We start from the raw sequence: 13,306 nt of genomic DNA, 5'->3' as shown, positions 1-13,306 counted from the left end.
TGTCATCTTAAATGATTCCTTTATATTTCACATGAATTCATATCAATATCTTGAAGATCATTTCTTAATAGATATTCAAGCACTGGTATAAATTATACAGTGCATTCAAAGTATTCAGATTCCTTGACTTTTTCCAAAATGTGTTATTTTTTTACATTTGTGCAAAAACATATGACATTTACATTCAGACCCTTTACTACTTTGTTGAAGCACCTTTGGTAGCGATTACAACCTTGAGTTCTTGGGTGTGATTGTTGTCCTGGAAGGTTCTCCAATGTCTACAGAGGAACTCCAGCGTTGTCCGGATTTGGCTAGAGTAGGCCGTCATTGTAAGTAAGAATTTGTTCTTAACTGACTTGCCTAGTTAAATAAACTCTGGAGCTCTGTCAGAGTGATCATTGGGTTCTTGGTCACCTCCCTGACCAAGGCCCTTTTCCCCAGATTGCTCAATTTGTCCGGGCGACCAGCTCTAGGAAGAGTCTTGGTGGTTTAAAACGTCCTCCATTTAAGAATGACGGAGGCCACTGTGTTCTTGGGGACCTTCAATGCTGCAGAAATGTTTTGTTACCCTTTCCCAGATCTGTGCCTCGACACAATCCTGCCTCTGAGCTCTACGGACAATTTCTTCGACCTTGGCTTGGTTTTTACTCTGACCTGCATTGTTGACTGTGGGACCTTTAGAAAGGCCGGTGTGTGCCTTTCCAAATCATGTCCAAACTATTGAATTTACCACAGGTGGACTCCAATCAAGCTGTAGAAACATCTCAAGGATGATCAATGGAACAGGATGCACCTAAACTCAATTTAGAGTCTCATAGCAATGGGTCTGAATGCTCATGTAAATAAGGTATGTTTTTTAAAAATTTGTAATACATTTCAAAACGGTTTTCGCTTTGTCATTATATATTGTGTGTAGATGAGGGGAAAAAAACATTTAATCAATTTTAGAATACGACTGGAAAGTATTAAACTGTCTGAATATTTCCCGACTGCACTGTAATAATCTGAAAACAATTTCCGAATGTATCCCACCTCATTTCATTTTAACACCACTTCTGCCACCACATGGCGATGTAGGGAAATTAAACCAAGCACAAGCGTTCATGATAATCAAACGCTAATAACACAAACCACATCTCAAATGTGAACTACGTGCATTTGGATCGTTGACCATTTCAGTAAATCAATTGGTCACATTCACAGTATTTAGAATGAAATATCAGACTTCTCTTTCTCATGATTCACTCAATATGTATTTTCTTCCTCACCCCTTTTCACATTGGTCCTTTTACATCACTCCTCCATATTCCGTCTGTTCTTACCAAACTTCCACCAAATGGCGGTGAGGATAACAGCGAGGAGCAGGATGAGACAGCCAGTGATCAGGTAGGCTACGGGCAGGAAGTTGTTCTGACTCCCGAACCAGCTGACTGTGGACAGTACCACTTCCTTTCTGCCCTAGAAGGAATCCACTGCAGTCTAACGCAGGGCTTCATGTGCTGTGGCCCACATTGTTTTTATAACTGACCAAATAAACAAATCCAACATTTTAAGCCACAACCTACTGTTTCACTTCCACCCAATGAGAAACTAGCTAACCCCAATCTGCCTCAAGGTCGGAAATAGTAATCTGCCAATTGGAAATCGTTTTAATTAAATTGATTTAAATCTCAAAATGATCAATCTGGTAGAATAAAGCATTAATAAGCAGATTAATAATAATGGCTACTGTAGGAGATATGGATGCAGTAGTTCCCAGTCGGCAGCCCTTCAGTGAAGGGTTCTCTAGCTCGGGACCCCGTAGAGCTCCTTGAAGTTGGGGAAGGCAGCCTCCCTCATCCACACTATCAAGTCCTCGTTGATGAAGCCGTTGTTGTGGGTCCAGGTCAAACACGGGCTTCTACCAGTACAGAGGCCGGGCCGTGCCTGCCAACACATAGACAACATTTGGAAAGTTAAGTAAGAGAGAGCAGCAATACATATGGCTATTAATATTAAATAAGAATGTGACATTACACCATGACTATTCATAATCGAGATGGCCATGAACACACTGTGTGGGTGTATTGTGAGACACACCTTCAATCACTTGCTAACGTTAGTGTCTTGTTCTCATCTGGTGGGTTGCGGAACTTGACGTTCTTGTCGGTGTACCAGGGGATGCCCTTCCTGAACAGATGAACATGGACCACTGGACCCTCCTCTCCTGACTAGTACGTCGGAGTGAAGGAGTCTGGGACAAACAAAAGAAAACACATCAAGAAATCAGTCAGTCAATAAATTAATCAAAACCAGGTCTCATGTCAGATTGATTTGATCATATCACTGGATATTAAAAGGTGTTTCCCCCAAAAATCTTATAATGCTGTCACATCATTAGCAGAGACTCAGAACATAGTGTGGGTAATGGTGTAATACCGTTGAACATGCTGTTGGCCATGGCCCAGCAGGGGGCGATAGGGAGTCCATTATTTTCCTTTATGAAGGGCTCTGTAGGCGCTGGGATTATGTAGAGCAGACAGACAGGAAGAGTTTGACAGAGAAGAAGTTGTAAAAGCTCAGAATGAACCAGTATAAAGTTGGATAGAGGCAGACAGACAGGGATAGATAGAAGTAGACAGAAACAGTAGCTACCTGCAGGCTTTTATTTTCTCCTGACCATCTGTCCATCATCCCTGGAGTCCATGTATGTTCTGGTGGAAGTTGATCAGCCCAAAGTAGAAGAACACATCTCTCTGGGACAGGAAATAGGAAACATAATCACTGTGCTTCTCAAAGGACTTGGATTTGGTTCAACAGCTTGTGGTCTCAAAACACTTATCACATGACCCTGCGTGTGTGTAGTCCACCTGTGGAGAGAGAGGAGAAGAGATGGTGAGAGAGGGAGTGACAGAAATAGATAGCAAACATTAAAAACCCATTGGATCTTTAGATACATGTTCGTTCTCCACCGCCACTCCTCCTGTTATACTGTACACTCATTCTCAGAATACCTTTAAACTCTTCTCATTGTCTATCTCTATCTCTGTGTTCATGGTTAGATAAGCTATGCATTGTGGAGGGTGTTACCTGCTCCATTTCAAGTGATTATGTGTGTGTAAACGTTGGAAGTAGAGAAAAAAAAGGCAAAAAGATTTGATTCATTTGAAGGGATTGATTACGCACCTTCAGTTCATGTGTATTCTGCACGGTGGCAAGTAGGCACACTCCCAGTTTCACACGTATAGTGGCCATACAATAAAAGGAAGGCAGGATGGTGTGAGCAGTGAGCATTGGGGACCAGACAGGCAGTCTCTGATGTTTGAAAGCCAAGTTGTCAGGCCTCCGGGCCAGGAGCCCAGCATTGGCCTTCGCCTTTCCCATGACAGAGAGCTCCGGCTGTGGCAGGGAGAGGAGCACAGATAGGGTCAGACAACCAGAGAAAGCAAGAAATGTGAGTCTTGTCTCTCTTCTCTTCCGGTCTTTTTTAACACGGTCTAATTTCTTTGTTTCTCTCCCTTGTTCTCGCTCCCCTCCTTACCAAGATATTTTTTCCCAGCAAGCTACTGGGAGAAATACTTAACCAGAATCATCTTCTCTTCTTTCTCATTCTTGTTCTACTGTTCTTCTCTCAGTTCTTCCTTAGCGCTTCAGTCCTACATACAGTGCCTTGCGAAAGTATTCGGCCCCCTTGAACTTTGCGACCTTTTGCCACATTTCAGGCTTCAAACATAAAGATATAAAACTATTTTTTTGTGAAGAATCAACAACAAGTGGGACACAATCATGAAGTGGAACGACATTTATTGGATATTTCAAACTTTTTTAACAAATCAAAAACTGAAAAATTGGGCGTGCAAAATTATTCAGCCCCTTTACTTTCAGTGCAGCAAACTCTCTCCAGAAGTTCAGTGAGGATCTCTGAATGATCCAATGTTGACCTAAATGACTAATGATGATAAATACAATCCACCTGTGTGTAATCAAGTCTCCGTATAAATGCACCTGCACTGTGATAGTCTCAGAGGTCCGTTAAAAGCGCAGAGAGCATCATGAAGAACAAGGAACACACCAGGCAGGTCCGAGATACTGTTGTGAAGAAGTTTAAAGCCGGATTTGGATACAAAAATATTTCCCAAGCTTTAAACATCCCAAGGAGCACTGTGCAAGCGATAATATTGAAATGGAAGGAGTATCAGACCACTGCAAATCTACCAAGACCTGGCCGTCCCTCTAAACTTTCAGCTCATACAAGGAGAAGACTGATCAGAGATGCAGCCAAGAGGCCCATGATCACTCTGGATGAACTGCAGAGATCTACAGCTGAGGTGGGAGACTCTGTCCATAGGACAACAATCAGTCGTATATTGCACAAATCTGGCCTTTATGGAAGAGTGGCAAGAAGAAAGCCATTTCTTAAAGATATCCATAAAAAGTGTCGTTTAAAGTTTGCCACAAGCCACCTGGGAGACACACCAAACATGTGGAAGAAGGTGCTCTGGTCAGATGAAACCAAAATTGAACTTTTTGGCAACAATGCAAGACATTATGTTTGGCGTAAAAGCAACACAGCTCATCACCTTGAACACACCATCCCCACTGTCAAACATGGTGGTGGCAGCATCATGGTTTGGGCCTGCTTTTCTTCAGCAGGGACAGGGAAGATGGTTAAAATTGATGGGAAGATGGATGGAGCCAAATACAGGACCATTCTGGAAGAAAACCTGATGGAGTCTGCAAAAGACCTGAGACTGGGACGGAGATTTGTCTTCCAACAAGACAATGATCCAAAACATAAAGCAAAATCTACAATGGAATGGTTCAAAAATAAACATATCCAGGTGTTAGAATGGCCAAGTCAAAGTCCAGACCTGAATCCAATCGAGAATCTGTGGAAAGAACTGAAAACTGCTGTTCACAAATGCTCTCCATCCAACCTCACTGAGCTCGAGCTGTTTTGCAAGGAGGAATGGGGAAAAAATGTCAGTCTCTCGATGTGCAAAACTGATAGAGACATTCCCCAAGCGACTTACAGCTGTAATCGCAGCAAAAGGTGGCGCTACAAAGTATTAACTTAAGGGGGCTGAATAATTTTGCACGCCCAATTTTTCAGTTTTTGATTTGTTAAAAAAGTTTGAAATATCCAATAAATGTCGTTCCACTTCATGATTGTGTCCCACTTGTTGTTGATTCTTCACAAAAAATACAGTTTTATATCTTTATGTTTGAAGCCTGAAATGTGGCAAAAGGTCGCAAAGTTCAAGGGGGCCAAATACTTTCGCAAGGCACTGTACATACAGATGTTTTACAGTCTAACAGATCATCGAGTTAAATACTAAAGGTTTATTTTAGACGGTAACTTACAATCAGTTCCCCTTCAAAGCAGTTGACTGTGTCTGTGCCTGCCTCGTTGTAGAACAACTTCACAAACAGGATGTTATGATAAATCAGACTTCCTACTGGGTGAAACATCTCATGACCTCAGACTCAGTGGGATGGGCTTCCTGGTGGTGTGGGTGACCAAACAAAGAGAATCTGGTTCCATTCAGAATGTCTTTATTCGGACCATCCCACAGGAGGGGTGGAGGTGTTGAACTACAACACTGTATAAACAATATCAGACATGTTACATGGTCACTTAAAATATACCAATAACATCAAAAGTGTCACACAGAGAAGGTAAGAACAGGATAGGGAAGAGGGTTGAAGTGTCCAGCAGTCTCTGGAGATTGGATTGAGAAGCCCCACTTAAGTTTGGTGTGTGTGTGTGTGTGTGTGTGTGTGTGTGTGTGTGTGTGTGTGTGTGTGTGTGTGTGTGTGTGTGTGTGTGTGTGTGTGTGTGTGTGTGTGTGTGTGTGTGTGTGTGTGTGTGTGTGTGTGTGTGTGTCAAGGTTATTATAGGTTTGTGATTTAATATTTGTTTCTATTTGTTTTAAATTTTTATTGGAAATTCAGTTTAGTTTCAGTTAGTTCAGACTTGATTTGCTCATTTTTTAATTTAGTTTCAGTTTGATAAAAACATTTCTATTTAGTTTTTATATTATTTAGCTTCAGTTCTAGTGTTGGGGACAGAATGCGTAGGAGGCTAGGAGCCATTATGTGCCTATAGTGTTTTTTGTTTTTGGGAAGTCACTTCTGGCCACTAGGGGGCAGTAATACGTACAGTTCTGGGCCAGGACCATACCTTAGCCAGGATAAAGGTTTGGTTAGGTTTAATTATAAAACAATCCTAATGTGACTTGAATTTGAAGGATAAGCACCTAGACTGGTGCAAGAAATATGGTGGAAGGATGTGTAACCTTTATTTATCTAGGCAGGTGAGTTACAAACAAATTCTTATTTACAATGACGGTCTACCCCGGCCAAACCCAGACAACACTGGGCCAATTGTGCACCACCCTATGGGACTCCCAATCATGGCCAGGAAGTGATACAGCCTGGATTAGAACCAGGGACTGTAGTGACATATCTTGCATTGAGATGCAGTAGACCGCTGCGCCACTCGGGAGAAATACTCATGTTTAAACCAATCCAATCCTTTCATTTAGATGTAAGAAGAATCAAGTAACTTTCCCTTTATCTGACAGAAAGAGAGAGGAAAAAATTACAAATTAAGTCATGGCATATTTGACCTGTTATGTTTCTGTAATATTAAACAAGTATCACTGACTTCAAATAAGGTTAATAAAAACAGATGCAACAACAGAAGAAACATAAGCCATACAACACTTATTCACAGATCTATCAGTTCACAGCCAGCCAGTCAGCCAGCTTGTACGTGTGTGATTGTTTCTGTTCAACCAAACAAGATTTGATGGTTTATCTTCAATAAGACTGTGTTCCAGAGAGCTGGTTCTCAAGCCGGATGACAGTTGTCCACAGACAGAGAATATTCTCTCCACAAACACTTGGGATGCAAGGGCAGAAACCAGATCCAGCTCCACAGGGCACAGCTTTGGATAAAGAGTCATCCTTGTCTGCCAGAACTGGAGAGGTGACTCTGTAAACATGCCCCCCCCTTACCCCCTTCAGGTATTTCCGCATCTGACACCGGGCACTTAATGCCCTGCCAGGTTGACCCTCCAGCTGGACAGTGACCTCAGACACAATCTTTGATGCAAGGCTATATTTCTGAAGAACTGTGGTCGTGATGTTTACTGGATTCATCGTGCTGGCATCTTCGATGACGTGGATGTCAAGTAAGGCAGCACCCTGCACATCTCGGATTCAGAGGGTTGGGTTAAATGCGGAAGACACATTTCAGTTGAATACATTTAGTTGACTGACTAGGTATCTCCCTTTTCCTTGGGGTCCTGCTGCTCCACAGCTGTACTCTCTGATTTGTTGAAGTACAAATGACTCCGCTTCCCTCATCAGTGGCTCCATCTCTGTAGAGCGAAGTGCCAGAGATATACATGGGTCTATCAGGCAAGCTGCTGAAGGGGATGGATGGAAGTTGGCTGCCAGAGGATTCAGTATGCATGCAAAGAGCTCAAACAGTGATTTCAGGAGGACCTGTGCTAACTGTTTTGACACAGTAGATGACTGCAAGTGTGCCTCAAGGTTGAGAAGACACGGCACCAAATCAGACAGTTTGAAGCTGCTCTAGCTTGGCCCAGTCACTGGTCAGCAAGTTGGTTGTGTGGATTGCGAATGGCTCCAGCAACTTCACAAGACGTTCTAGCTTGGCCCAGTCACGCTCCTCGCTCGCCCTCTGATTTCTTCCCTGTTAGCTGGTGATACATTAGCTAGTGATAGTGATGCACATGCTACCCACTAGGCAAAAACTGGTTGAATCAGCATTGTTTCCACGTCATTTCAACCCAAAAAATCAATCTGATGACGTTGAATCAAGGTGAAAACTGATTGGATTTGCAAAATGGAATTAGAAAGGGCATTTAATCTTTTTTCACCAACTTTTACTGAACTCCAATGACATGGTGACATTTGTTATTGATTTCACGTTGAAATCACTTTAGTTGACATCTCAACCAAATTTAAATCAAAACTAAACGTCAACAACAACAAAAATATTCGATTTTTGCTCAAACTTCAGAATAAAAAAATTAAACAAAACATAAATAATTGTTATTTATTTTATTTGGTTTTAGTGTGTTTTGCAGTTTGTTTTGCAATTGTTTCCCCAATTTTTGTTTCAGTTTTTGTTTACTACAATAAATGTGGTGTGTGTGTTTGTCTGAGAGCAGAAGAGGTCCAGTTCGAAATGGTTGGGTGTGTGTTTGTGTGTCAGAAGAGTCCCAATTGGACTTTTCCTTCTCTACAGCCTTTCAAGATGCCCGTATCCAGCAGCTTCAGCAAATCAGTTTGGACCTGGAAGTGAAAAAGAGGGCTATATTATTAAGAAACACCATATTGCCTGTGACAGAAAGCCTGTGTACTACCAGATAATATTTGCAGTGCTGTGTAAAGTGTGACTGTGTTCTTTGCCCAGCAGGGGGAATTATAGTCTCACATCAAGGATGTCCACCATCATGCGAAGCTTCTGGTCCCTCCAATTCCAGTCCAGAAGCAGGAAGCGCAGCGCTGGCAAAGCCAAACTGGGGTTAAAACCCTGAGGGGGAGTAAATGAGTGCCCACCTCAGGGTGAAGCGTAGACGATCAGAACAAAGTATCATGTAAATTAAACCACACTAAGGACAAGCCCTTACCTTTCCCTAGGAGGGCTTTCAGTCTCCCTGGTGTTCCCTCCCCAATGTATGTCACCTCAAGCTTCAGCTGCTCCTCTACCTGGGGACAGAGACAGACAGACATACAGAGGACGGTCACACTTGGCTTTACTCACTCACAGAACAGCTCATCTGTATACACAAACATTCATAGGAATCTATTCTACAATAAAGTAAGTATGTTACATTGATGTGCTTTGCAAACAGCTTCAGCACTTTAGCCTCTCGCTCAAATGTTGTCAACTGTCTGGTGAAGACATAAAAACAAGGGAGCATTATAGTGAGCTGAGAAGTACCATAAAGTATACAAAATGAAAGGAAATACAAATCAGATGAATAACTTTAAAAGAAGGAGATGTGAGTTGTTGTGCTTGATGAGTCTGAGGGTGGAGTTACAGACAATGAACAAAATTACAGAACTATTCTCTGTGTGCTGCGTCTGGACCTCAGCCCATTTGGGACACACTGAGCGAAAAGAGAAAGGGAAAACATATACTGTGATACAAGAGACAGATGTCAATAATCTAAAGTGGCTTCCTCTTTTAACTTCCTCCACAGATCAGTCAGATGAAGAAGAGGAGATAAGGAGAGGAAGCCAACACCAGACTATTAAGTTATACCCAAGTACACATCTAGCAACATGACAGAAGACTTAAAGCACAAATGGGACAGAAGTTCAATTAGTTTAACATTGAGGTTAAAAATGAGGGATGGTTTGGTGAGGGATGTAGGTACAGTGGGGCAAAAAAGTATTTAGTCAGCCACCAATTGTGCAAGTTCTCCCACTTAAAAAGACGAGAGGCCTGTCATTTTCATCATAGGTACACTTCAACTATGACAGACAAAATGAAAAAAAAAAATCCAGAAAATCACATTGTAGGATTTTTAATGAATTTATTTGCAAATTATGGTGGAAAATAAGTATATGGTCAATAACAAAAGTTTATCTCAATACTATGTTATACTTTGTTGTATACCCTTTGTTGGCAATGACAGAGGTCAAATGTTTTCTGTAAGTCTTCACAAGGTTTTCACACACAGTTGCTGGTATTTTGGCCCATTCCTCCTTGCAGATCTCCTCTAGAGCAGTGATGTTTTGGGGCTGTTGCTGGGCAACACTGACTTTCAACTCCCTCCAAAGATTTTCTATGGGGTTGAGATCTGGAGACTGGCTAGGCCACTCCAGGACCTTGAAATGCTTCTTACGAAGCAACTCCTTCGTTGCCCGGGCGGTGTGTTTGGGATCATTGTCATGCTGAAAGACCCGGCCACATTTCATCTTCATTGCCTTTGCTGATGGAAGGAAGTTTTCACTCAAAATCTCATGATACATGGCCCCATTCATTCTTTCCTTTACACGGATCAGTCATCCTGGTCCCTTTGCAGAAAAACAGCCCCAAAGCATGATGTTTCCACCCCCATGCTTCACAGTAGGTAAGGTGTTCTTTGGATGCAACTCGGCATTCTTTGTCCTCCAAACACGATGAGTTGAGTTTTTACCAAAAAGTTCTATTTTGGTTTAATCTGACCATATGACATTCTCCCAATCTTCTTCTGGATCATCCAAATGCTCTCTAGCAAACTTCAGACGGGCCTGGACATGTACTGGCTTAAGCAGGGGGACACGTCTGGCACTGCAGGATTTGAGTCCCTGGCGGCGTAGTGTGTTACTGATGGTAGGCTTTGTTACTTTGGTCCCAGCTCTCTGCAGGTCATTCATTAGGTCCCACCGTGTGGTTCTGGGATTTTTGCTCACCGTTCTTGTGATCATTTTAACCCCACGGGGTGAGATCTTGCGTGGAGCCCCAGATCGGGGGAGATTATCAGTGGTCTTGTATGTCTTCCATTTCCTAATAATTGCTCCCACAGTTCATTTCTTCAAACCAAGCTGCTTACCTATTGCAGATTCAGTCTTCCCAGCCTGGTGCAGGTGTACAATTTTGTTTCTGGTGTCCTTTGACAGCTCTTTGGTCTTGGCCATAGTGGAGTTTGAAGTGTGACTGTCTGAGGTTGTGGACAGGTGTATTTTATACTGATAACAAGTTCAAACAGGTGCCATTAATACAGGTAATGAGTGGAGGACAGAGGAGCCTCTTAAAGAAGAAGTTACAGGTCTGTGAGAACCAGAAATCTTCCTTGTTTGTAGGTGACCAAATACTTATTTTCCACCATAATTTGCAAATAAATTCATTAAAAATCCTACAATGTGATTTTCTGGATTTTTTTTTCCTCATTTTGTCTGTCATAGTTTACCTATGATGAAAATTACAGGCCTCTCTCATCTTTTTAAGTGGGAGAACTTGCACAATTGGTGGCTGACTAAATACTTTTTTGCCCCACTTTTTTGCCCCACTGTTCTCACTTTCTTTCAGGTAGGAAGAGAGGCTGTGTGTGAGGTCATTACTCGTCAGGAAGCAGGAACCAGAGAAAAAAAAGTCACATTACGTTATTCAGGGAATGTGAGTGAGTAAGAGCGGGAGAGAGAGAGGGGGAGTGAGAGAAGGGGTACAGAGGGAGAGAGAGAGACTGACAGAAAGGCTGACAGCCTTACCTGCTGGTAAAAGAATACAGAGGTCAGGTGACTCACCCTGCAGTTTAAACTATTCCAGCTTGATGACGGAGTGGTCATCTTTTTTTTTCTTTAACCTTTATTAACTAGGCAAGTCAGTTAAGAACAAATTTTTATTTTCAATGACAGGGTTAACTGCCTGTTCAGGGGCAGAACGACAGATTTGTACCTTGTCAGCTTGGGGATTTTAACTTGCAACCTTCTGGTTACTAGTCCAACGCTCTAACCACTAGGCTACCTGGCCGCCTCATCTTTGAAGTGCTTTAGAACCAGATTCTGCAGGTCGCCTAGAGAGACCGGTTTGGGTTCCGTCGTGGCCAGAACGTCTCTGATCGTCTTCTTCTGAATACAAACAGAGATATAATTCCCACTTCTAACAGCAATGTGGTTGAATTAAGGCACATTTTAACTGCAGTTCCTTTTTAGGACAGCAGGTGTCTCTTCAATCCCCTCCAGCCTTAGTCTTACCTATCTCTTGTTCTTGGTCTTTTTCTCGCCCTCATCAACTTTCTTCTCCTGAGCCATAAATCACTCCTGGGATTTCTGTGTAGACAAATAAAATAATTGAGAAAGTAGTAGTACAGTCGTACACCAAATGAAACGCAATGAAGTTTAAAACAAACTTTTACATACCAGTGCAGTCTTCTTCTTAGCCGGAACGGGTTCCTGTTTCCTCTTCTTTCCTTTCTTCTCCTGTGGGCTGTTTCTCCTCCTCTTTCTCCAGTTCTCTCTCCTCCTCTCCCCCCGAGGCATCTGAAAAAGCAGGAAAAAAGTGTCTGTTATATTTTGACTTTGCGCAACCTCAACCTCTGCTCACTGGACAGGCATAGTTACCATAACAACAAGGTGCATTGTCAACAAGAACATTACATTATAGTCACCATGGATATCAATGTTGTAACATAGAGCCAAACCAAATGCCTGGCTATCTTTAACAACCCTCTCTCCCCTCTATACCACTTCCCACCCATCTCCCCCCTCATCTCTCTCACCCCTCACCTCTTATCCCCATGCTGTGAAATCATGTTCAGGTCCCATGGGAACAGAGGACAGAGGAGAATGCTGCTCAGAAATACCTCTGGTTTAATTTAAACAGGCTAATGCCAAAGTAACCATAGATATAGACTGTAAAGACCAGACTGACACTATTCCACAGGTTATCATGTCATGGACCCACCCACATGGTGATAGAATTGAACGGCTACGTTGAGATATTGACATCCTGTCTGTCATACAGTACAAGTCTGCCTTTTAATGATAGTGTTCATTCTATCTATTCCATATCTGTGGTAGAACCTCACTTGTCCCAGAGAACATAATCTACCCCTGAGGCTGCCTTGTGGCACGTCCTTATTAAAGCCCATGTATGTTCCATTGCTTGTCTGTCTGTCGGTCCCAGGTGTATAATGATCGCAATGTGACCAGGGCTTATTGGGGACCTGGTGGCATGTGGCACGGCTGGGTTTTATGAGATCAACCCGAGCTGTGGTGTTTGACTGAATGTGTAGGCTGAGGAGTGCATATATTTATAATATGTTTTTAAGACACCATTGCCTGATTCCCTCTTCATGTGACCCTCATAAATACCACCAATAGGAACAGCAATAGGTCATTCCCAATTCCCATGGATCCATAGGCCTATGAGGTGAAGGAGTGATAATAACTCTCCCTCTAAAATACAGATGAGTGTCTGTCTGCCCAGACAGTGACAGAGCTTACACATTAGTGTATGTATGCGTAGGCATTCATTCACACTAGACTATATTCGCAATGCATTAATCAATTGGCACAACTGAAATTAATTGATAAAATCTTACAGACTGTGACTTTAAGAGTTGCTGGAAATCACTTGGAGATGTAGATATCACTATGGTTGCCAAGCACTTGTGGAGTAACATCAATGTGGCTACAGAGTATATTTAGAGTAATGAAGGAGTATATTTGGAGTAACACAAGGGTGTCCACTGATCTTTTTAGGCTTAGTACACTCACAGGATACTTTGCAGGATGGTTGGGTCAGTCTCTGAGTGTCCGGCATAGCTGACAATGACGTACATTAGCCGCTCAATAT

At 42.4% G+C, this 13,306-nt stretch overlaps 1 protein-coding gene and 1 long non-coding RNA gene across 6 annotated transcripts; both read right to left on the bottom strand.

Moving 5' to 3' along the window:
• Nucleotides 1-5: 5 nt before the first annotated feature.
• Nucleotides 6-5,588, bottom strand: LOC110502117 (cell cycle control protein 50A-like). Of its 2 annotated transcripts, none has more exons than XM_090215752.1 (4): nucleotides 5,344-5,588; nucleotides 3,166-3,378; nucleotides 2,080-2,849; nucleotides 6-1,926 (listed from the first exon to the last, which is right to left on the bottom strand). In XM_090215752.1, the coding sequence occupies exons 1-3, from the start codon at nucleotides 5,449-5,451 to the stop codon at nucleotides 2,793-2,795; spliced, it is 378 nt and encodes a 125-aa protein (XP_090071878.1). In that variant the 5' UTR covers nucleotides 5,452-5,588; the 3' UTR covers nucleotides 6-1,926; nucleotides 2,080-2,792. The 2 variants fall into 2 exon arrangements, with proteins under 2 accessions (XP_090071878.1, XP_090071879.1); XM_090215753.1 differs by lacking the exon at nucleotides 6-1,926 and having other exon boundaries at nucleotides 2,419-2,499; nucleotides 2,635-2,849.
• A 2,473-nt stretch (nucleotides 5,589-8,061) lies between these two features.
• LOC110501603 (uncharacterized) lies at nucleotides 8,062-12,013 on the bottom strand. Of its 4 annotated transcripts, XR_016490578.1 has the most exons (6): nucleotides 11,869-12,013; nucleotides 11,704-11,778; nucleotides 11,405-11,577; nucleotides 8,649-8,727; nucleotides 8,453-8,551; nucleotides 8,062-8,310 (listed from the first exon to the last, which is right to left on the bottom strand). It is a non-coding gene; the product is annotated as an uncharacterized LOC110501603 (long non-coding RNA). The 4 variants fall into 4 exon arrangements; XR_002470229.3 differs by lacking the exon at nucleotides 11,405-11,577 and having other exon boundaries at nucleotides 8,453-8,577; nucleotides 11,869-11,996; XR_002470227.3 differs by lacking the exon at nucleotides 11,405-11,577 and having other exon boundaries at nucleotides 11,869-11,996.
• Between the last annotated feature and the right edge of the window lie 1,293 nt (nucleotides 12,014-13,306).

This window comes from Oncorhynchus mykiss, chromosome 22 (assembly GCF_057628025.1).
Source record: "Oncorhynchus mykiss isolate SJ-2025 chromosome 22, ASM5762802v1, whole genome shotgun sequence".
In the NCBI taxonomy this organism is placed as follows: Eukaryota; Metazoa; Chordata; class Actinopteri; order Salmoniformes; family Salmonidae; genus Oncorhynchus; species Oncorhynchus mykiss.
Note: the sequence above shows the minus strand (reverse complement) of the source record. Positions and strands in the feature narration are given on the sequence as shown.

Excerpts from the sequence above, each read along its gene's own strand:
- LOC110502117 (XM_090215752.1), bottom strand. The coding sequence starts at position 5,451 with ATGTTTCACCCAGTAGGAAGTCTGATTTATCATAACATCCTGTTTGTG. Across the intron at positions 3,379-5,343 it reads GCTTTGAAGGGGAACTGATT|CCGGAGCTCTCTGTCATGGG; the intron begins GTAAGTTACCGT and ends TCCCTGCCACAG. Across the intron at positions 2,850-3,165 it reads AGAATACACATGAACTGAAG|GTGGACTACACACACGCAGG; the intron begins GTGCGTAATCAA and ends CTCTCTCCACAG.